Here is a 22,263-nt window from a genome sequence, read left to right as displayed (position 1 = left end):
AGGTAATATTTTCCCAACATGTTCAACAAAATTCTTTATCTCTAGCATGGCCTCTTAAATAATGTTCTGTTCTTAAAAAAATGAAAAATGAAAAAAGAGAGAAATCTGCTTAAAGTAGATTATTTCCTTGGTGTTTTTAAAATGGATCCCAAAAGTGGTATTCTCTTATTGCTCTGAAAATTTTATTGCAGTGATATTAGGTGAATGCCATCATTGGTATCCTTAACTTTATTTCTGCTCATGAAGGTTAATCATGGTTGTCTATATAATCACTTTGAAATGTGTTTGGATACAGCAGTTTCAGGTGTAATCATCAGAGCTGGTTAGTCAGGCATTCCAGATAGTGGTTCTTTTCAGAACCTTTTTTAAAGGGTTGGTTAACTACCTCAGTAGCAGAGGATTGAACTATACCCTATCTGTACTGTACATAGAAAATCTTTGTAGATAAAACCAAGGCTTGTTTAATGACATGAGGGTAAAACTATATACCAAATGTAACATTCTTAGTTGCCTTTAATTTCAGAGGCTTTGTAAAGATTCCCTCATGTCCACCATAACGGGCCTTGTTTTTGTCGTATTTTGTGGCTGAAAAAGCAGCCTTGCTTCTTCAGATATTGTAGTTATTTGGATGTATAATAGTTTAGCAAGATGTTACTTTTTGTAAGACATCAAATGTTCAAAAAAAGTGCATCAGCAACTTGTACTAAATACTGCAGTGTCCCTTTATAAAAGGTCAGACAAAAACTGACAACTGTACAGTGAAGCCTGACATTTGGATATTTTGAAGTTTTTCATAAATCATAGAATAGTATATGGCTGTAGTTTAGCTTTTTAGGTAAAGGTATGTTTTTTCATTAGTGCATTTCTTACTGCTGATTGCTGTAAAACAAGCAGATCAGCTTTCCATTTTCTCTTTATGCAGATCATGATAACCTGTAGAGTAGAATACAATCATTTGTGCTATGTCTTAATTTTCTAAAGCACCTTGATGACAGTGAGTGTTAAGTGGTGAAGCATCCTCTATTGAATCACCCTTCCAAAAAGTTCTGTCAAGTCCAAATATGCATAGGTAAGATAAGTAAAATGATGATTTAATATGGACTTGGCATAAAGAGCTTCCCTTATACCTTTCCCCAAAGGGATACTGCAGTTGTTACATACCCGTAGGCACCACAATAAGAACTGAGACACCGAATTAAGGTTTTATACACACCAGTTCCCCAGTAAATGAAAAATTTTAACAAAAAAAATAGATGTCATATGTTAAATGCTCATTGCAAACAATCATTTTGCATTCCTGCAAATAAAATTGTTTTATACTGTAAGCTGGAGGCAAGTGTAACTTATTTTTGTAATAAAGTTTTTATTTTTTTTATGTGTCATTAATATAAATGTGTGTTAGTGCAGAAATCTTCTGGTTTAAAAACTCGTGCGCACACATTTCAGTATGTTTACTTGTATTTACATTTTTTAGAATAGTGGTTTCCAGTAGTCTGTCTCACATTAATTGATTTTTTTGTTACATTAATAAACCATTTTAGTATATTGTATGTCAATTACTGGGATAGCTGGGACATAAAGTGTAATTTAAAATTTGTCAAGTATTCATGGGAATATGTAAATGTGCCTTGCTAGTTAAGAAAGAAACTTAAGTGGCTGGATGGTAAAAAGTCATTGCTTAATGAGACACCTGTGGCCACAGTTTCATATACTGCCCATGGTAAAGTACTACTTTCCATATTTGAATATGAAACATGACTGTTGCATCAGCTTCTAAAATCTGAAACTTGATAGGTTGAGGCTTATGGAACATAGGTTTGGTAAATGTAGCCTTAAATATAACTTTGATTTCATTGTAATCCTTGGTGCTGGCAGTCCCAGTGCCAAGGAGATTGAAATGCTCCCTTCATTGAGGCTGTTGTGCCAATTGGCATCTTTACTGTCATAGTCTTATGAAGAACACTGTCAAGGTGTTTATGCCAAATCTGACCTGATAACTAATGGAGGAGTAGGAAGAGGGAGAAACCTTCTCATGCGAATCTTTGAAATCTCTCCATTGCTGGGGAAAAAACACAGCTTGTCGGCTTTCAAGCATCCCTAATTTTAGTGGGGAAAATGATAAATTGATCTCTCTTCAGAATTGTGTTCAGTTGATTTAGATGCAAAATGAAATTTGACAATACACCAGTTGAAATTGTGGTCAAATATCCATCAACTTCAGCTGTGAAAATTTGTGTGCAGGGGTGGGGGGAATGCATGTCAAAATTGACTAGAAGTGGTCTGTATAGTTGTTAAGCAATGGTGAGTAAAGTACCAGATCTTGACAGTGTTCTTAAATAATTATGAATTCAAGCCATTATGACTTTTACAATTAAATATTATTTGCACTGTTCTGACATTGGTGCAGTTTTTTAGCAGTATGATGGAAAAAACTACAGTAAAATGCATGTGGAAACTTGTATTGTGAAAAATTTATCTTTTAAGAAGAAAATGTTGGCACTGAAAGCTCTAAAATTGAATTGGTATAGTACATGAAATTTCACTATTTGATACTGAGATGATGGAACATGATAATCCTCAAGTTGGTCATATTGGGTATCAAATGCTGTAGACCAAATTTTAGTGACATTATGGGACTATGATGCTTGTATATAGAACATAATACATCTTATTGTCATAGTAAGGTAGCAAGTTAATGTATGTTTGAGTAGAAATCCGTTGCCTCACCATTCTGTATTGGTGTATGCTAATGAGGGTTATATGTTCCAGAACTGACAATAGTACTATAGTTTCATACATGGTAACTTCTGCAGTCTGGGAGGGGCAAAATTATTTCCAGGAACCTTTAAGCAATTATTCTTTCAGTTTGCTGTGTGCTGCTGAACTTAAGTGAAGTTGAGAAAAATAACAGTTTTGCTAAGATGAAATACAAAAAGTATTGTGGGGAAGCGTGCACTTCTGATACCCATCACTTTATAGTGTGTATTTCATAATTTAGCCTGCCAGTGGGTGCAATTGCAGGCAAGACTATGCAAGCCTTTTCAAGAGATTCTATCAATATGACTTGAAATTCACTTTACTCTTACACATAAAAAGAGAGCTGTTGTAGAAAGTTCAGAAATTCTATCAGTATATGATACAGTCCTTGTGTACTGACATTTTTTCCTCTTCGATTTAGTTTTGTTCTGTGAAGTAGATTGGTAGGGAGAGTTAACCATTTTTAATTGCAATACAAGCTCACAACCTATTGGTATATGAATTCAGATTGTTAAGTTGTCCAAGGTGTAAACTCTTAAAATTACTAGCAAGTTCAAAGTGCAGTATGTTAAGCAGCCTTCAAATGAAGTTGCTATTTTTTATACAATTTCATTGCAAAATGACAAAGCATCGATAACTTGCAGTTCTATGATCTGTTCCAACAGGCACTTTCTGTTCTGGTGTGCATTAAAATATGAGGCTAAAATGTTTGTTCGAAGGTGCAACAAGATGACTGGCTAAATGCTGCGGTCTTTATTGTGCACAGAAACTTGTTAGACATGATTATTGCAAAAAAGAAAAAGTTCTTGTGCAAGTAGTCTGAGTGCAGTTGTGTTCCAGCTCACTATCCCAACAAAACTACACACTTGTGTAGATGTTGCGGCACTCATGATGAAGGAAGAAAGAGGAAAGTGAGGGCTGTACTCACAAAAATGCATTTGGAATTATCTTAAAGGGAATTAGGAACTAAAGTATTCTGATACCTTGAACAAGAAGTTTCTCTTGGAACATTGCTCAACTTTAATAACAATTGCTTTATTATATATAAAGTCCTTTTATCATAATGTTTCAAAATAGTATGATTGTCTTCTATTCACCCCAAGAAGTGATGTACAGGCAATAAATTGAAGGTAAGTGAATACAGTCATGTGAGTTTCAACAGGCAAGATGATATTCCAAAAAAAGATAATAAGCTTCAGAATATTTAGTGGACTGTGTCTGTATGATGCTGGGTTCTAAAATTCTGTACCACCACATACACAGCTACTTCCTTTAAAGTTGTAACATTGTACTAGAATAGCTGTTTACCCTAAATAGCTGTTCTAGTATGTTACAAATTTATGACTTCAGCTCCAACTCTTGCATGACTGGAAGACACTTCTGCACTTGCAAGGTGTTCTCCATTTCCATCTTTTCTGCTGCAGCCCCCTGTCCTACAAAGCGTGACTCTTGCAGTTTCTGGGAGCAGCGGTGGCAACCAGGAACTTCAATATGAAGAAGGGCAAAGAAAGCTCCACTGCACACACAGTTCTGCTTATGGATCTTTGGATCCATGCTTACATAATTACAAACAGATATTTGCTGTGGCATAAGTGTGAACTGTTGGTTCTAAAGTGCCAATTCATCATATTGCTACTAAATAGGTGAGAAAATTATAAATGAACATTTTTTTTATTTACTGGGAGGAGGATTTCACATTGCTCTGAAGTAGTTACCCAAAATAACTTCCATCCTTAAATGAAACATGTAGCTAAATGAGACCTTGGAGCAATGAGACATGCATTGCAGCAAGACCAGCTCTGTTCCTAACATGTTTTGAGAAGTGTACCACTGTGTTGAGCTGGGAAGGTATATTTAAATGTTGAGAGAAAATATCTGCCTCTTTTCTAAGACATCTCAATAGCCTTCTTTATGCTGAAAGTAAATGGGTACATTTCTTGCTTTTTGGTAGCTATGAGAATGATTATGAAGAATTGCCCCCCGGGAAAAGCTATGGTGTACAGTACTATAGTCAGCTATTTGGTAGTTGTCTTCACTATTTGGATTGCAAGAGCTTATGCAGGACTACAGATCAGGAGTGGTTGAACATTTGCTATTAAATACCAACTTTTGATCTGTGCATTATGATGCTGAGTAGAAGTGCATTCATCTATATACAACATTTTGTAGCTCCTGGTTTCTGAAGAATGTGTGATTGGTGGATATTAACTTGTAGTGAATTAAAGTAAGGACCATTGAAAAGGGATCTACTGTCCCTTGATTTTGGGTGTAGAGAACTCGCACCATAAGAAGAAATTATTTTAACTGTAGAGAAATGTCATAATCTATAGTGATTATGACCATTTCAAGATCTTGAGATTTCCTTTCCATTTCTTTTAAGAGGAGCTCTATGGGGCTGAAGGGTGGGGATTTGGGAGGGAGACAGCCTCAACATTAGAGGCATATCTGCATTTGACCTTACCTGGTTGATACTGTATGCATTTATTAATCTCTAAAATGTGCAAAGGGTTTTCTAGGATAGCTCTCAGCATTTCAACTGCACTGGAACCCAGAATGAAAAGCAATGTATCAAACTTTTACATGAACTTGGTATGTGGGTTGCTCTCACTAGATGTTCCAGCTCCCCAGCTGGTTTCATTCTAGTGATAAATTTTGGAGATCTTAGTGGCCTAAGGGCCCAATCCTATCCAATCTTCCAGCTCTGGTGTAGCTACAATGAAGCCCTGTGGTAAGGGAACACGGTCCCATACCTTGAGAAGGCCCCAGTGGCTTCCCCTCCACCACAGGAAGCAGTACGCACCCCAATGGCACAGCTGCCCCAGCACTGGAACATTGAATAGGATTGGGCCCTAAGGTGAGAAGTGCTACCCTAAAGATGTTGGGTCTCCCAAGACTAACCAGGTCTACTCAGAGGTAAGCACTAGTGTGTTCAGTGGGACTACCGGGAAAGTGAGGGGAGGATTGCAGCCTGCCCCTCTCAAGTGGTTACCCAGGAGTAAGGCCTGCAAGTGAGGGTGTTCTAATGCCAGTGCTACCTCCTGCTCCGTGGGAAGGACAGGCGTAGTCTGGGCGTGGGAGGCCTTCCGTCCTGCGAGCGGCTGTGAGCGCCCTTGAGCCGCCTCTGTCCCGCGTTGCGTCTACGCAACAGGGAGCAGAGGCGTGCACCTGTGGGCTGGGCGGCGTGCAGCAGGCAGCTCCCTCCGCCGGGGGCTGTGAGGAGGGCTGCTGGCCCGCCAGCCTTCACCAGCGCCGCCATTTTGAGCACTGCGAGGGCCCTCCCAGCACTAGGGCGACGACGCTTCAGGCGCACTCCCCACCCCAACAGCGAGGGGAGGCTGCCCCGGCGGCTTCCGCAGCAACGGTCGTAAACGACCCGTTGGAGAACCGCCAACGCCAACTTCCGGTCTAGCAACGCTGCGCCGTCGGCCCGCCTCTGGCGCGTGACGAGCGTCATTTCTGTCACGTGATCGGGGTCGCGCGGGCAAGAAACCGGAAGTCGGGAGCGCCAGAGTCCCTTCCCGAGCACTGAGGAGACTCGGGAGTTGCTCTGCGGCCGGGGCGCGTGCCCACCCCGTTCCCCACCGCCATGAGGTGGGTGCGCGTGGCCGGGGAGAGGCTGTGCCAACGCGTGCGCGGGGCGGAGGCGCTGCGCGAGACCTGCCGCCAGTACCCCTTGTTCTGCGGCGTCCTCCTGGGGCTCAGTGCGGCGACGCTCCTGCTTAGCCGGTAAGCTGCGGGAGGGACTTCGCCTGCCGGGGGGGGGGGGCTACCGCTCAGCCTGGGGAGCGCGCCCGGAGCCCGTCCGCGCTCCCTGCCAGCCGGGCTCGCAGCCTCTGTTCAGCCACAGCCTGGCGGGGAGCTTCTGTCTGGAAGGGAACACTCGGCGACCTGTTCAGGCTGCAGCCCTGTCCCCGCTTACCTGGGAGTAGCCCCATTGAATCTGTGGGACTTACTTCTGAGTAGGCAGGCAGAGGTTTGTGCTGTCAGGCTGCCCCAAAACCTGTGTCCAAAAAGCCCCACTTGTTTACTGACACTGCTACCCTGCCCTGCTCTGAAGGACTGAGCAGGGTACTCAGAGCCCAGTCCTATGCCTGTCTACTCAGAAGTGAGTTCCATTGTAGTCAGAGGGGTTTAAACTCATTTTCAAAAAGGAACTCTGTCCTGAGGTGCAGTTCTTGAGATTCATAAACAGGCTTCTAAAAGGAACCTGTTGGTTTTTTCTCAATTTTAAAGAGTGTCAGTCTTAACCTTTGCATATGCCAATGTGGAGCACTAAACTTTCTCCATTTAACACTTCAGTTATGCAGTCTTCCTAGTGACATAACAGGAGCATTCTTGAACTTTTTCTGTTTGATTGTACAGTATAGTGGAATGAGCTGGTTGCTCCCTTTATTCTATGGGAAGGCTCTGCGCACATTGTACTCTGTTCTTCTGCCCTAGACTGTTTGCACAAAGAGATGGGAGCAAATGAGAAGTACTATATTGAAGTTCAGAGATGTAAAAGAATGAGGGAACAATAACTTTCCAAGGGCACATCAGATTTTAACTAGAGGGAAATCTTTCCTAACCTCAAGTGCAACAGTCAGTTAGAACTTGAGAAGCAAAACCCACTGCAGCCTCTTTCAAAATGATGTGCTTTTAAAGTTCAAGTCACAAAATGTCACTGGCTACCTCAGTTCCTGGTATTATCATGTGGAAAATCTTCCTATTGGTACTTTAGGATTCTTCTTACCATAGTGAGTCATAACTGAAGCACTTCAATGTCTTCAAACTCACTCTTGAAGTTAATAAAGTTTTGAGAAGATTATCTCAGAATTTTACACTTCATGTATTTTAATTTTAAACTTGTAGTATCAACCAGTTTTCACCTCTGATACCTCCATTTTATTTCTACATTTGAAAGATTTCTGTCCTGCCTTTTGACTGCCTGATATTCAAGGTGACTTACAATCAATTGCAAAAATAATTTTTTAAAACCCAATTGTTTAGAAGTGATGTGTAATGAGCTTGTGTACATTTTTATTTTCCTTTTCTGTTAGGTTTATTTGAAATTCTGTACAAGCAAATGAATTGAAAGACAAAAATCCACGCATACACATGAGCACAATGATTTCATTGTTAATGTTTTTTGTTTTTTTTACTATATTCTATTTCTCTGATATATGGATGGAAGCAATCCTATCCCTATTTTTTACTCTGTAGTTTGCATGTAGGTATCACAGGCAGTATTGTGTTGGTTTAGGTTAGTGCTTCAGTATCGTATGTTCAGTATCAACGAAAGGTATGCTCCTATCTTATGAAGGTGAGAAATGTATAAGTGGCATAAATACATAAGTGGGAGCAGGATATGTACAGTGTCAGTGTAAACTAGAAAGTGTTGTTCATTTGAGATGTCTGAGTTTTGAAAATAAATACCCTATTATATGGTTGCCTTGGTATTGGTTGATAACTGTGCATGTTTATTATGTATATCTCATGGTGTTGGATATGTTTTTCCAAGACTTATGGCAGGAAAAATAGTCATATGTGTTTTTTGAAAAAAACCATACAGTGTCATGGATTGTAATCTTTCTCTTTATTTTTGAGGTATCTTCACATTCTAATGCTCTTCTGGTCATTTGTGGCGGGAGTTGTCACATTCTATTGTTCGTTAGGACCAGATTCTCTCTTACCAAATGCTCTGTGTACAATAAAACAGAAAACCAAGGTAATGTGTAATTTACTATGTTTTGGTACCACAAGTGTGGATGATGGTTAAATATTTTTAGTTAGGATACAAGATTTATTTCATTTTAATTGTTGGGTTAATCAGTTACAGCCCAATCCTGAGCTACCCAGGGCACGCGGCTGCAGTGGTGCCGAGAACGGCTCCCGCCCCATCTTGCACACCTCAGTTTGCTGCGGGTGCCGCCTCGGGAGAAGGGGACTTTTATCCCCTTCCCCCAGGTAAGGGAAGCAACCCCACAAAAGGTAAACGCCTTGGATCTGGTGGAGCAGAGCGCCACGGAACCTGTCTCCCTCCCTCTCCCTGGTACGCCACACACTCACCCTTTCTCTGCCTTCTGCCTTCCCGTCACACCTCCTCCCTGCCCTCTCTCCGCCTGCCTTCCACCTCCCTGGAATGCCTCCTCCCTGCCCCCTTCCCACATTATGTGTGCTGGCAGCAGACTTATGTCTTTAAGTGCAGATCTGCCTTAATTGCATAGAAAGTTGTGTGTGAGCATGTGCAATTTCAAGTCAAGTGGTTGTGCATAGGTGGGAGATGCTGAAGTCTGCCTGCCTCTCACTTTGCCCCTCTGTGAGCCCCTCTATCCCTGAGCTGGACTGTCCTCTGATATTGGAACCTAGCTTCTGATATGGGAGGACCATCTCGGGGGAAAAGTAACAGGCAAGGGAAAGATTGAGCATCACCCACCCACGTAACCTGTTCTGCATTTTGATTACTCATTATACATTATATCTAATTGAGAGACCTGGGTTTAAGAACATGTTTAGGGACTTCGCTATCTTGTGCTGTTTGGTTCTTCTTGACAATTTATGTGCTAATTTCTGTGTGCCTTAGGCCTTTATTATTGGATATCTATTCCTTATATCATTGTCACTTTTTCCTTATTGCTGTGGGGTGAGTTCAATAAGAATTTCACATGGTTAGGTATCTAAATCATTTCCCTTCCAAACAATTTTGTTTCAGGTGTGCGACCTGCGTTTTTACCTTAGTTCTCTCTCTTCACTATTCTGGAGGCTTTTGAACATGTTCAGAGGATATAGGCTACAATGGAAGAAGCATAGGATCTCGCACCGTAGGCCAGAGGTCTCTCTGGGGAGGTGGTGGTTTGGGACAGGGCTGGATAGAGCCATATAAAGTTCAAAAGTGGAAGAGGGTTCTGTTGTAGATGGTCTTGCAGCCACTTTCTCTCTGCTTTGTATCCTATCCTAGGTGGAAGACCTAGCATATTTGCACGCAGCAATAGTATCAAATATTTGTGGGGGAAGAACACACAGCCTGAGAATACCTTTAGGAAATATCTAAATATATTTAGAAAATGAGTTCAAAAATATGAGATGTTGCGTGCAGATTTGCTAAAGTTTCTAGCTGGCAATACTCATGCCTTGCTTATGGTGATGGAACAAATAAACCAATTCTTCTCGTTTGCCTTTCTGTTTTTCCTTTAATAACCATTCCTGTGCAGACAGTTTTTGACTACTTCCATTTTACTTTTGTTATGTACGGCTAAAAATGGCTATCTTGTTAGCGCTATTGCCCGAGTCACAATTCTGAAGAATTGATTTCTTTTTCTTCTTTTAGCAGTTACAACGTCAAGAACTATCTCCCCAGGGTCGTAGTTGTGCTCTTTGTGGTAAATTCAAATGTAAGAGGCATAGGTAAGCGAAATACCTACTATTTTAACCATAACGTTAATGTACCTTAAGGGAAGATTAATAGAACGTTGCTTATGTATTATTTTCTTATTGGTTCTTTAGGCGTCAGCTGCTACTAGAAAATTATCAGCCATGGCTGGACTTGAAAGTTCCTTCTAAAGTTGATGCATCCCTGTCAGAGGTAACAGTTTATTATCATCTGATTGACTTGCATCAGTAGGATAGAGAATATCTTCAGTTTGTCAGTCATATTACTATCACTAAATAAACCAGTGCACTGGCTATCCTTCTGTCATCCCCTCCATGGAGGAGACTTAGCAGGGAAGATTGAGAGGTAAAAGTTCAGTTCGTGATGAGTAGCCCAAAGATGTGTGCATCCGCCCGCCTTCCAAATGTTTTTGGGGAGGAAATAGTCTGTGTAATTTCCTCTTCTGATCCTGGGTGGTTTAAAAATTCTGACTTCAAGTGTATACACTAAACCAGTGGTTCCCAAATTGTGTGCTTTGGCACCTTAGGGTGCCATGGCAAACTCACAGGGGTGCCATGGGTTGTCCTTTGTGGCCCATATTACCAGTTCTTCCAGGTGCTGTCATCTTGGATTGTGTGAGATCTTGCAAGACTAGGGTGCTAAACCTTTCATTTTGCGAGATTTTGCACAATACAAGGTGGCGGTGCCTGGCTGAGCAGGGAAGAAGAGACTGCGGGGGCACCATGACCCCAGTAAGTTTAGTAGCTGCTGCACTAAACCATTATCTTTGCTGGTTATTTCAGTGGGGATCCTTTAATGCAGTATTTAATTTTTAATCTGATTTTTGTACGCAGGTGTTTGAGCTAGTGCTGGAAAATTTTGTCTATCCTTGGTACAGGTAAGATTTTCTTTGAAAAAATTGTCTATCTGAAAAGATTCATACTCATCCAATGCCTTTGAATCTTGCTTTATTGGTTATTTGCATCCTGTATTGTTTATTATTAAGAACATTTATATGCTGCTTTAAAAAAAAAGTTCATCAGGTGATTTGCTTAGGTAAATAAACGTTCACATTAATTTTTTTACCTGATCATTGTTTTTATTTCTGTTGTCAGGTTAGTTTAGAGAAATATTCTTTTATTCTGAGATGCAAGATATTGCTTGTTTAATGGCTTTCAGTTTTGTTTTGAAAGCTGACTTATGAGTATGTTTGTGATGCTTAAACGTGTGATGCTTAAATGTCAGTAAGTGTAAAGTCATGCACATTGGGGCAAAAAAACAAAACTTTAGATATAGGCTGATGGGTTCTGAGCTGTCTGTGACAGATCAGGAGAGAGATCTTGGAGTGGTGGTGGACAGGTCGATGAAAGTGTCGACCCAATGTGCAGCGGCAGTGAAGAAGGCCAATTCTATGCTTGGGATCATTAGGAAGGGTATTGAGAACAAAACGGCTAATATTATAATGCCGTTGTACAAATCTATGGTAAGGCCACACCTGGAGTATTCTGTCCAGTTCTGGTCGCCACATCTCAAAAAAGACATAGTGGAAATGGAAAAGGTGCAAAAGAGAGCGACTAAGATGATTACGGGGCTGGGGCACCTTCATTATGAGGAAAGGCTACGGCGTTTGGGCCTCTTCAAACTAGAAAATAGACGCCTGAGGTGGGAAATGATTGAGACATACAAAATTATGCAGGGGATGGACAGAGTGGATAGGGAGATGCTTTTTACACTCTCGCATAATACCAGAACCAGGGGACATCCACTAAAATTGAGTGTTGGGCGGGTTAGGACAGACAAAAGAAAATATTTCTTTACTCAGCGTGTGGTCAGTCTGTGGAACTCCTTGCCACAGGATGTGGTGCTGGCGTCTAGCCTAGACGCCTTTAAAAGGGAATTGGACAAGTTTCTGGAGGAAAAATCCATTACAGGGTACAAGCCATGATGTGTATGCGCAACCTCCTGATTTTAGAAATGGGTTATGTCAGAATGCCAGATGCAAGGGAGGGCACCAGGATGAGGTCTCTTGTTATCTGGTGTGCTCCCTGGGGCATTTGGTAGGCCGCTGTGAGATACAGGAAGCTGGACTAGATGGGCCTATGGCCTGATCCAGTGGGGCTATTCTTATGTTCTTATGTGTTTGTGTCTTGATCTTGGGAACTACTGTACTGAACTAGTAGCTTGTAGAATTGGGCATTAAAGTTGCAGGACCAGACTTCCAGCCCATTACTACTAATCTGTAAGGGGAGGCACAAAACCTTAAGCTGCCTTGGGCTACTTCCAATTGGGAGGGGAATGGCAGGATATAAATATATTTTTTAAAATGATAGAAGTGACTTTTAATTTGTTTTCGCTGAAATCTGTATCCTATCCTTACGAAGTTTTCTGCTGTATACTTTATTTATTTAAAATATTTAAATAAATCTCCTTTCTCCCCTGGTAATTTTGTGCCCAGTAGAGCACTGTAGCACATAGCAGCTGCAAAGTGTGGGACAAATAAGCTCCAGCAGTTGAAGCTTCCTAGCAAGCAGTCAGCTCTAAGCGACTATTGAAATGTTTAGAAAAACATGCTTAGATACTCAGAGTGTATCAGAATTTAGGTGGAATATAGTATTCCATAGTAATTATAATGTAATGCTTTTTGAATGTCCATGCTGCTATTAATTTGATGTAATCCTTATAACAGCCCTGTAAAGTAAGTAGTACTATACCTGTATTGCAGCCAGAGAGCTGGGGCTGAGAGAGAATGTCTTGACTAAGGCCACCTAGGGCACAATCCTAACCAACTTTCCAGCACCAAGGTAAGGGCAATACAGCTCCAAGGTAAGGGAACAAAGATTCCCTTACCTTGAGGAGGCTTCCATGTCTGCTCCCCAACAGCAGGATGCAGCACATGCCCCATTGGCACATTGGTACTGGAAAGTTGGCTAGGATTTGGGCCTTAGTGAGTTTGTGGAAGGGGTGCAAGGAGGATTGGGAAAATCCTGACTCACAGCATTGACTCTTAACCCCTACACTACACCAACTTTCCAATATCCAAAATTATCTGCATATCAAATGTGGAGCACAGTGATTCTAGCATAATCTTCTCCCCAGTGTACTGACTTCCCACAAGTGCATTTTGCCACCTGCATTCTGAAATGACTTAATACCCAGAAGGCTGGTAACTTTCTGAACATCTGACTTCTTGCATTCTGGGGTGAGCTTGTGCTGCTGTTGTGCAGTTTGCTGTTTGTGTAATGGCAGTTAGAGTTGATCCATATGGTTGGTCTGCCCATATCAAATAGGTACTTTGCTTGTTTTTTGGATTGGGAAAAAAAATTCTCCCTCATGGTAAGGAAAACTCTTTGACATGTCCTATTCCAAATCCTGCATAATTTAAATTTATGACCCTGACAATTTCTTTGAACCTAATCTATATTTTTGAGAAGCCTCTGCTTCAATATAACACCAGAGGGAGCCTAAACTCCACTTTGTGCCTCACTAAGAGATCTTTGAGGTTTTTTCTAATCTTAACTGAATGGATTGAAATACTGTTACCAATCTGCTCTTTTTATATAAATTGAATTAAGTGACAAAAAATAGTTCTTTAATACTAGAAAATGAAGTGTTCATTTTCAGATTGTTAGAATCTGAAAATGATGTTATTTGAGACTAACTAGTATTTTATGTTCTGTGTGCTGCATATAACAGTTACAAGTTTTAAAAGGGCTTTTGATCTCATTTATACTATCTTAACAAGATTTGGAGACATGGCTTTCAGATCTTTGAATTTCATTTTTCTTTCCTTAAAATGTTGCTGTATCTGCCCTGCACCCATTTATAGTTGCGAGAGCCATGTTTTGTATCCCAAGGAGAGTGCAGAGGTAAGGCAGCATTTTTGCTGTTCTTTGTGCAGTTGGATAAGCGCATTCAGAAGATATTACACAACAATGAATCAAAAATTTTACACCTACCAGTGACACATTGTGGAACGAATTGTATATACACAAAGCCTTATACAGATTCCATGTGGATTTCTATGTGTAGCAATCTTGTGCTGTCACTTCTGTGCAAGCAATCCTTAGTGCAAGGATAACTAGGGGTATAATTCCAAATTTTCTAAATTCTTTTTGAATTGTTAGTAACAGTGCTGTTGAATATAGTTTCCAATTGTTCTTTTGTTTTGAAATTTTGCAGGGATATAACTGATGATGAATCATTTGTGGATGAACTGAGAGTAACGTTGCGCTTTTTTGCATCTGTATTAATTCGCAGAATTTACAAGGTAACAGTAGCTATAGCATTTTGAATCAAAAGCAAAGTGTGGTATTTGGAAAGATGGTAATATAGGTTTGTATTCCAAGTTCATGGGCACATCCTTTCACGGGAGGATTTTTTCCCTGAAAGGAGTTCACTTTTTGTGACTAGGATCTCTTTCCATTCACAGACTGAAACTTTGAATGGAACCCAAAGATTATTCAGGAGAGTATAGAGCTATCACTACTGCAAACTCAAGTCTGTTTCATGTCACTTTAATAGCTGTGGTATCTTTCAAAGGATCCTAGGAATTATAATTTGGTGAAAATACTATGAAATCTCTCTCATTAGCCCTTCACAGAATTTGTAGCCGCTGAGGTTCCCAGTGTGAGGTAGCACAAAAGCTCTCCTATTTAAGAACGTTGAAGTTAAACTTTAGTTTTGGAAAGGCTGTGTTTGACCAGGGGCCCACTGTGGTATGACGACAGTCATCCAGTTGGGTCAGCTAACACACAACATCAGAGTTCCTTGTTACTGGAACACTTGGAGCACAATCCTATGCTTCCCTAGCGTCCAGGGCTACAGGGCGCTGAAATATCTACCGCTATATCCTGTGGGGCCAGGGATGCAGTCAGAGTTCTCCATGTTGAGCAGCAGCACCCCAATGGGTTCTCTTTGGATCTGTGCCCACTATTGAGCGGGTGCAGAAATGAGGAGACCCATGTTGGGTTTTTAGCTTGTGAGGAAGCATTGGATTCAGCTTTGGAGAGTCTGCTGCTGTTTGCCACCCACCTCCAGGGTCCTGTCTGCCCCACAGTCAGCCCTCCCTCTGCTGCATTCTGCTCCCTCCCTGCCTTCCCCCACCCTGAAAACCCTTGGTGCCCACCTGTGGGAAGCTTACCTCTTGGTGCTCCAGTCATGTGCCATTCTGGTGCTGAGGCCCAGCGCTGAGTGGCAGTGGCCTCAGCACCAGCCCAGTATTCTTCCCATCCGCACAGGAGTGCTTTATGGCACACTTTGTAAGTCTGGAGCACGATGTCTGAAGCCTGATAGTATTGGGCTGCCCAACTTAAGGTCAGCTCACACAATTAAACATTGATTGTTGGTATCCTAGGGTATTTATTTCTTGTGGAAATGCTTTTGTCATTTTCTGGAATTGCAGATACGAACCTGAATTTTTACTGAATTTCTCTGTACTTTCTATATACATTTTTGGTAAACTGTTTTACTTTTGTAATTGTTTAAAGAAAAAGTCTCTAAAATCAAATTTATGAGTCCTGGTATTCTGAATGGTGAGACCAAATTGGAATTCTGTGGGTATACCACCTGACTTGCTGTCCAACAGTCTCCCTATCTAGGCTGACACCAGTGATCTTGGGTGTAGTGTTGGACTGTCTCCAGATCAATGGTGTTTAACTGCCTCCAGAGGACTTTAACATCCATGCTGAGGCCCTCAAGATAGGAGCAGAATAAAATTTTATGGCTGCCATGGCATCTATGGGCCTGTTGTGGTTGATTTCTACCCCAGTATTTACTGCTGGGCAGGTGGATGGTGATCTGGATGTGGAGGAGAATTAAGATCATTCCTTTGTCATGACCAGAGCACTCCTTGATAGGCTTTTGGCTATTGGTGTTAAGTTTACTTCTGCATGGGCAGAGACTGAATTGTATGGTTTGCCCACAAATGGATCCAGAAGGACTCCTAATAGATTTGAGGAATTCTTCTCGTGCCAGAACCTGCAATTCATATGAAGCCTTGGACGACCTCTGGAATGAGGAAATGACCAGGGCAGTGAATCGGATCACCCCAAATGTCCTTGGCTTTGTTGTAGAGCTGAGGTGGCTCCCTGGTTTTGTGGGGAGTTCCATGCAATGAAACAGCAGGACAGATATTTTAAGCCAGTGGTTTTCACCCATTTAGCTCCTGGACCCACTTTTTAGAATGAGAATCTGCCAGGACCCTGCGGAAGTGATGTCATGACCAGAAGTGACATCATCAAGCAGGAAAGTTTTTAACAATCCTAGGCTGCAATCCTACCCACACTTACCCAGAAGTAAGTCCCATTTACTATCATATTTAAAAGAATATACATAGTAGTTTGTTAAAAGTACAGGTCTGTAACATTTCCCCAAATATAGTCATATACCATGTTAGCATCAAGTCTAATATATTAAAAATAAAATATTGAAATGTATGGGGACTCACCTGAAATTGGCTTGCAACCCACCTAGTGGGTCCCGACCTACAGTTTGAGAATTGCTGCTTTAAGCGATGGTGGCGAAAAGCCCATGACAGCTCCAGCTGAACACAGGTGATAGCTCATATTGCAGCCAGGTTTGCAACCTGGAGATTTTCGTGGCTTGTTCCTCCTCTTAGATCACCAGGTGGCAGTGGTGGTTAGGGCAGCCTTTGCCTAGCTAAGACTGGTGAACCAGCTTCAGCCATACATGAGTCAATGAGACCTAACTATAGTGGTTCATGCCTTGGTGACATGTTGGCAGGGTCTTAGTGATTTGACTCTGCAACTCGTGCAATTAGTCTTCTGCACTTTTAACCCTGGCTGAGGCGAGGTAGTGTTGCCATAGAGAAGACCAAACGTTTTGAGAACAAAACGGTTAGTATTGAGAACAAAACGGTTAGTATTATACTGCCGTTGTACAAATCTATGGTAAGGCCACACCTGGAGTATTGTGTCCAGTTCTGGTCGCCGCATCTCAAAAAAGACATAGTGGAAATGGAAAAGGTGCAAAAGAGAGCGACTAAGATGATTACGGGGCTGGGGCACCTTCCTTATGAGGAAAGGCTACGGCGTTTGGGCCTCTTCAGCCTAGAAAAGAGACGCTTGAGGGGGGACATGATTGAGACATACAAAATTATGCAGGGGATGGACAGAGTGGATAGGGAGATGCTCTTTACACTCTCACATAATACCAGAACCAGGGGACATCCACTAAAATTGAGTGTTGGGCAGGTTAGGACAGACAAAAGAAAATATTTCTTTACTCAGCGTGTGGTTGGTCTGTGGAACTCCTTGCCACAGGATGTGGTGCTGGCGTCTAGCCTAGACGCCTTTAAAAGGGGATTGGACGAGTTTCTGGAGGAAAAATCCATTATGGGGTACAAGCCATGATGGGTATGCGCAACCTCCTGATTTTAGGAATGGGTTAAGTCAGAATGCCAGATGTAGGGGAGGGCACCAGGATGAGGTCTCTTGTTATCTGGTGTGCTCCCTGGGGCATTTGGTGGGCCGCTGTGAGATACAGGAAGCTGGACTAGATGGGCCTATGGCCTGATCCAGTGGGGCTGTTCTTATGTTCTTATGTTCTTATGACCCTGCAGCTTTGGAACTCTTTCCCATGTGACTTAAGATCTGTGCTCTTCCAGTTAGCTTTCTTGTGGTAGTTTAAAACCTTTCCGTTTTGCTTTCCCAAGCAAGTTTCTGTTGGCTTTAGTTCCTGCTTAGGCTTTCCAGGTTTTCTATTGGCTGCTGCTAAGAGCTTGATTTGTGGTACTTCTGCTGTTTTTTCATTGTTTTTGTGTGTTTTATTTGCTCCTTGTTTTCTATTTTTATCATGTGTGTATGTGTATTTTTTCATGCATTAATTGTGTGTTAAATGTGTTTGTTGTGAGCATCCTTGGGAAAGGTGGGATAGAAATGTTTTTAAATGCATTCTCTGACAAGAGTATAACCTTCTATGTGCATCCTATGTGAGTGATGTTAGGTAAGCAAATGCACCCTTATTGAGAAAAAGGCGGGGTATAAATTACAGAAATAAATACTCTTAGCAATTAATAGGAAATATTTCCTTACTTTTTTGCTTGTTTTTCAGGTGGATATTCCAGCTGTTATTACAAAGAAAATGCTAAAGGCAGCTATGAAGCATATTGAAATAATAGCTAAAGCCAGACAAAAAGGTAACAATAGTTTTTATGTAACTCCTTGTTTTTACCGTATTGAAATATTACAGTTATTACTGTTGCCTGTATATCAGGCAAACACCAATTAATGATGGCTTTAAATGCAAAAATGGAGATGGTAGCATTCCTTGATTTATGGGATGTAGAAGCCCTGGTAGGTGAATTATAGCACAGATGCCAAATAGATCTACTCAAAGGAAATTTCCCTGAATTCAGTGGACCTTACAGTGGATGTTAGTGTGTCTTGGCATATCTATTGTTAGTGTCCTCATCTTTTGCCTATTGTGTTGAATTGTTATTTTTATAAGGAAGAGAAAATTGTGTAAAACCTAAATTAACTGAAACTGCCACCCATTGGTAACAAATTGTACTTCAGATTGTTTCAAATAAGCGAGTCAATTCAGTGCAAAACATTAAAGATGTATGAATATAAATGGAACTGGAGCTTGTCAGTCTTGCTAACCATTGTTTACATTGGACCAAGGCTCCAAGAATAACTCTAGAAGCTGTTGCATGAAACTTGCTTTGTATACTTTTCCAATTCAAAGTATATTTATAATTTTGCCTTCAAAATTCATTCTTTGTTTGCATTATTAACCAAAGTAATCCCTCATGGATTTTTCATTTTACCCACAGTGAAAAATTCTGAATACTTACAGCAAGCTGCTTTAGAAGAATATGGACCAGAGCTTCATGTGGCTGTGAGAAGTAGAAGAGAGGAACTTCTATATTTAAGGAAACTTACTGAACTTCTTTTTGCCTATATTCTGCCTCCCAAAGCAACAGATTGCAGGTATAGTAGAAGGTTGTTGTTTTGAAAGGGTTTCAGTACCATGTTCTTGAATAGCATGGAAAAACACATATGAATTAACAGACACTAAGATTTAAATAACTAAGGGCCCAATCCTATCCAATTTTCCAGTGCCAGTGCAACTGTGCTAATGAGGCATGCACTGCATCTTGTAGTGGGGCAGCAGTCACAGAGGCCTCCTTAAGGTATGGGAACATTTGTTCCCTTACCATGGGACATCATTGTAGTTGCACCGGGGCTGGAAAATTGGATAGGATTGGGCCCTAAGGTTGCTTACTCAGTAAAATATTTCTGTGGTCAGTGTGATGCTTCTAGTCTTGACTTGCAGAAGGCCTGTGGACTTACGCCATCAGTGTGGTGAGTACTCACAGTATTCCTGAAGAAGGCAGCAGTGTGGTGATGGGTTCTGTAGAGCTGTGCATGGTTGCGGGAAACTTTTATACTGTTAGGAAAGGGTTATGCAAATACACTATAATGTCTACGGTATTTTTTTTCATACAGTTACTAACCTGTCCTTAATAAACACATTTGGCCCTATCTCCACAGATATAATGATAGTCACATGGAATCCTCCATAAACAGGCCTTCAGATTTACTTAAACCTTGAAAGCAGTTTTGAATTCTTATCCCATTTTGTCTGTAGAGAGAGAGACATGGAAGGGAGTGAATGGACAAGACTTGTGCATAGAGGAATTACATATAGAAATTATGTTTCTTACATTTCCTTAATCTGTTTCATAATTCATTCTGCCTATCTCAGTGTAGTTTATCTTTAGGTAAGTGGGTTTAGGATCCCAGATTAAATTTTGCAAAAATAACTAGGTTGTTCATCAGAATTTGTGAGTATGGCATGTCTGTTATTCTTCAAAGTCAACCTTTATGGGTTTTTAGTTTTTGTAACTCAATAGTTGCATTCTTGCACATTGTCTTTCACCTAAACCAAAGAAATCACTCAAAGAACATCTCTGCCTAATGGACTAGGGAATGACTGACTTTGTCTGAAGGATATACAGGTTGAACCTCATAAATTCATGGATCGCAAAAAAAATGCACTAAAGCAAATCCATTTAAAAAACAAAGTTCCCTTTCTCCAGTGATTTAAGAACAGCCTTGCTGACCTTTGTGATGTAAGATAAGAGTCATTAAGAACACAATCCATCAATCAGTTCTCCAAGCACTTAGAAAGGTGCTTCACAACCCCTCCCTTCACCAATGCAAAGTGATCACCTTTCTTTCAAGTGCTCAGGGGGAAGGGAGGGGTCCACTAAGGAGAGAAGGATTGATGGATTGTCAGCTAGCCACCCTCTCTCTCTCTCTCTCTCAAGGAGGCTATTGTTCAGTTTTTTTAACTGATTTGAAAGGGATGCATTTTTCCCCTTCTCCAGGGATCAGCACTTTCCTTTTCATTTACAGGGGCCATTCATGTTGAGTTAAATCCGTATATAAAAAATACGTGTATAACAAGGCTGAACCTGTAGTCCCAGTTTGTAGGATTTCCATCTACACATTGCTTTTTGTTGGCATGGAAAACTGAAGTGGGAGTATTGTTCCTCTTCTATAATGCTTAGCTCCAAATTTATACACACTTTCCTGGGAGTAAGTCCTATTGAATTTCATGGGCATTACTTCTCATAGACAAGCATAGGATTTCTGTATTTTTTCAGCAGTAGGAATCAGACATGTGTTCCATATATCTGAAAATTGGGTCCTGAGTCATAGTAAACTACTTTGGCAGAAAGGACCAAAGACATCCACGCTAAGTGGCTGTATACTGAGAAATTTTGTGCATCAATTTTGGATCGAATGCTAACTTTTAAAAAAATCCTGTGTGTGTGTGTGTTAGAGAGAGAAAGAGAGAGAGAGAGAGAGAGAGAGAGAGGACAGAAATATATAAAATCAACTTTTGTCTTCTTGCAGATCACTCACCTTACTTATAAGAGAAATCTTGTCTGGTTCTGTTTTCCTTCCCTCCTTAGATTTCTTAGCTGATCCGGTAAGTTTTGAGAGGAGTTCACTCAACTCTTTTCTTTTTTCAAAGTGATGCAACTGCAGAAACCTTTGTAACTTCAGCGCTGAACTAGAAACACATGTGACTTTATTATTTATGACTACAGTCATTTACCAGAACTATATAAAGCAAGAACCGCTTTTTCCACAACATAACTTATTTCCCAGCTTTACATTTTTGTGTTCTATTGTGCCTAGTTCTAATTCTTATTTGATTGTATTTGTGATAAAGTTTTGTTTTGGTGTCTTGTTGATGGCAGTTGCCCACCTTTGTTTACTGTGCTGTTGCCTTCCTTGAGGATCCAGCAGCAACCACTGGATCCTCACAAAACAGTGGGAAGGGGAAGCACCAGCTAGAGCAGAGAAGAGCTTAGCCTTTCCCTCATTTGTGCATTTCCTCTGAAACTAGTTTTTTTTCTCTCTTCTTGGGACTCTGATTAGGGGTATCCCCCACAGGAAGAAAACTGGGTTCAAACAGCAGTTTAGGAGGGAATTAGCATAGGCAGGAGAAGGTATCACGGCCTACTGTTCTGTACTTTAACCCTCTCTTCCCCTTCCTATGCAGGATTGTGCAGGAACCAGGGTGGCTCTTGTTACATTTTGTTTCAGCCTTTGGTGTGGCTAGCAAATTTAAATCCAAGACAGATAGATGTTATGGGACAGGTGCATTTTCTGTATCTCCATCATACCTCAGCATTAGAGATCTGTTGACTAGCATTGAAGTGTGCTTGCAAGTGCTTCCTCACATGCGTGGGTTATGAATGTGCATGTGCTGTGATTTGTATCCAGTGGCAGCTTTTCACTGTTCTCATTTAATACTCCTCTGCAAAGTATCCGTACCTTTGGGGGATGCTTGGCAGGAGGACAGGTCTGAAAAGCCTTGATGCATGTATGACCTTTGGGATTCCAGCTGTTGTGTATTAATTTTTTTTACCCTTTTTACCTTTTATTAGGATACTGTGAATCACTTGCTACTCATCTTCATTGATGACAGTCCAGTGAGTACTGACGTAGAGAATAAAATTATGCTGATTATGAAATTGAGTAGAAATTGCAATCATTTGCTTAGTTGACTTATTCTTTTTCTTTCTGCAGCCTGAAAAAGCCGAAGCAGATTCTGTTACTTTGATTCCGTTTCTGCAGAAGTTTGCAGAGCCCAGAAATAAGAAATTCTCCGTAAGC

At 41.0% G+C, this 22,263-nt stretch overlaps 2 protein-coding genes across 6 annotated transcripts in view; both read left to right on the top strand.

The window, feature by feature from the left end:
• SYNCRIP (synaptotagmin binding cytoplasmic RNA interacting protein) overlaps positions 1–2,396 on the top strand; it is a 25,709-nt gene extending 23,313 nt beyond the window's left edge. For all 4 annotated transcript variants that reach the window (XM_066612548.1, XM_066612541.1, XM_066612534.1 and 1 more), the window contains exon 12: positions 1–2,396. This exon is cut by the window's left edge. The gene's annotated coding sequence lies outside the window, so the exon portion shown is untranslated.
• A 3,854-nt stretch (positions 2,397–6,250) lies between these two features.
• SNX14 (sorting nexin 14) overlaps positions 6,251–22,263 on the top strand; it is a 42,390-nt gene continuing 26,377 nt past the window's right edge. For both annotated transcript variants that reach the window (XM_066612502.1, XM_066612491.1), the window contains exons 1-11: positions 6,251–6,483; positions 8,344–8,464; positions 10,064–10,140; positions 10,240–10,318; positions 10,960–11,003; positions 14,285–14,372; positions 18,176–18,260; positions 18,900–19,056; positions 20,992–21,067; positions 22,035–22,079; positions 22,177–22,257. In XM_066612502.1, the coding sequence (XP_066468599.1) occupies positions 6,344–6,483; positions 8,344–8,464; positions 10,064–10,140; positions 10,240–10,318; positions 10,960–11,003; positions 14,285–14,372; positions 18,176–18,260; positions 18,900–19,056; positions 20,992–21,067; positions 22,035–22,079; positions 22,177–22,257 (993 nt within the window). In that variant the 5' untranslated portion in view covers positions 6,251–6,343. The remainder of the gene's footprint in view (positions 6,484–8,343; positions 8,465–10,063; positions 10,141–10,239; positions 10,319–10,959; positions 11,004–14,284; positions 14,373–18,175; positions 18,261–18,899; positions 19,057–20,991; positions 21,068–22,034; positions 22,080–22,176; positions 22,258–22,263) is intronic.

Source organism: Tiliqua scincoides, chromosome 1, assembly GCF_035046505.1.
Source record: "Tiliqua scincoides isolate rTilSci1 chromosome 1, rTilSci1.hap2, whole genome shotgun sequence".
NCBI classification, from domain to species: domain Eukaryota; kingdom Metazoa; phylum Chordata; class Lepidosauria; order Squamata; family Scincidae; genus Tiliqua; species Tiliqua scincoides.
The sequence above is the reverse complement of the archived record's forward strand: the minus strand, read 5'-3'. Positions and strand labels throughout refer to the sequence as shown.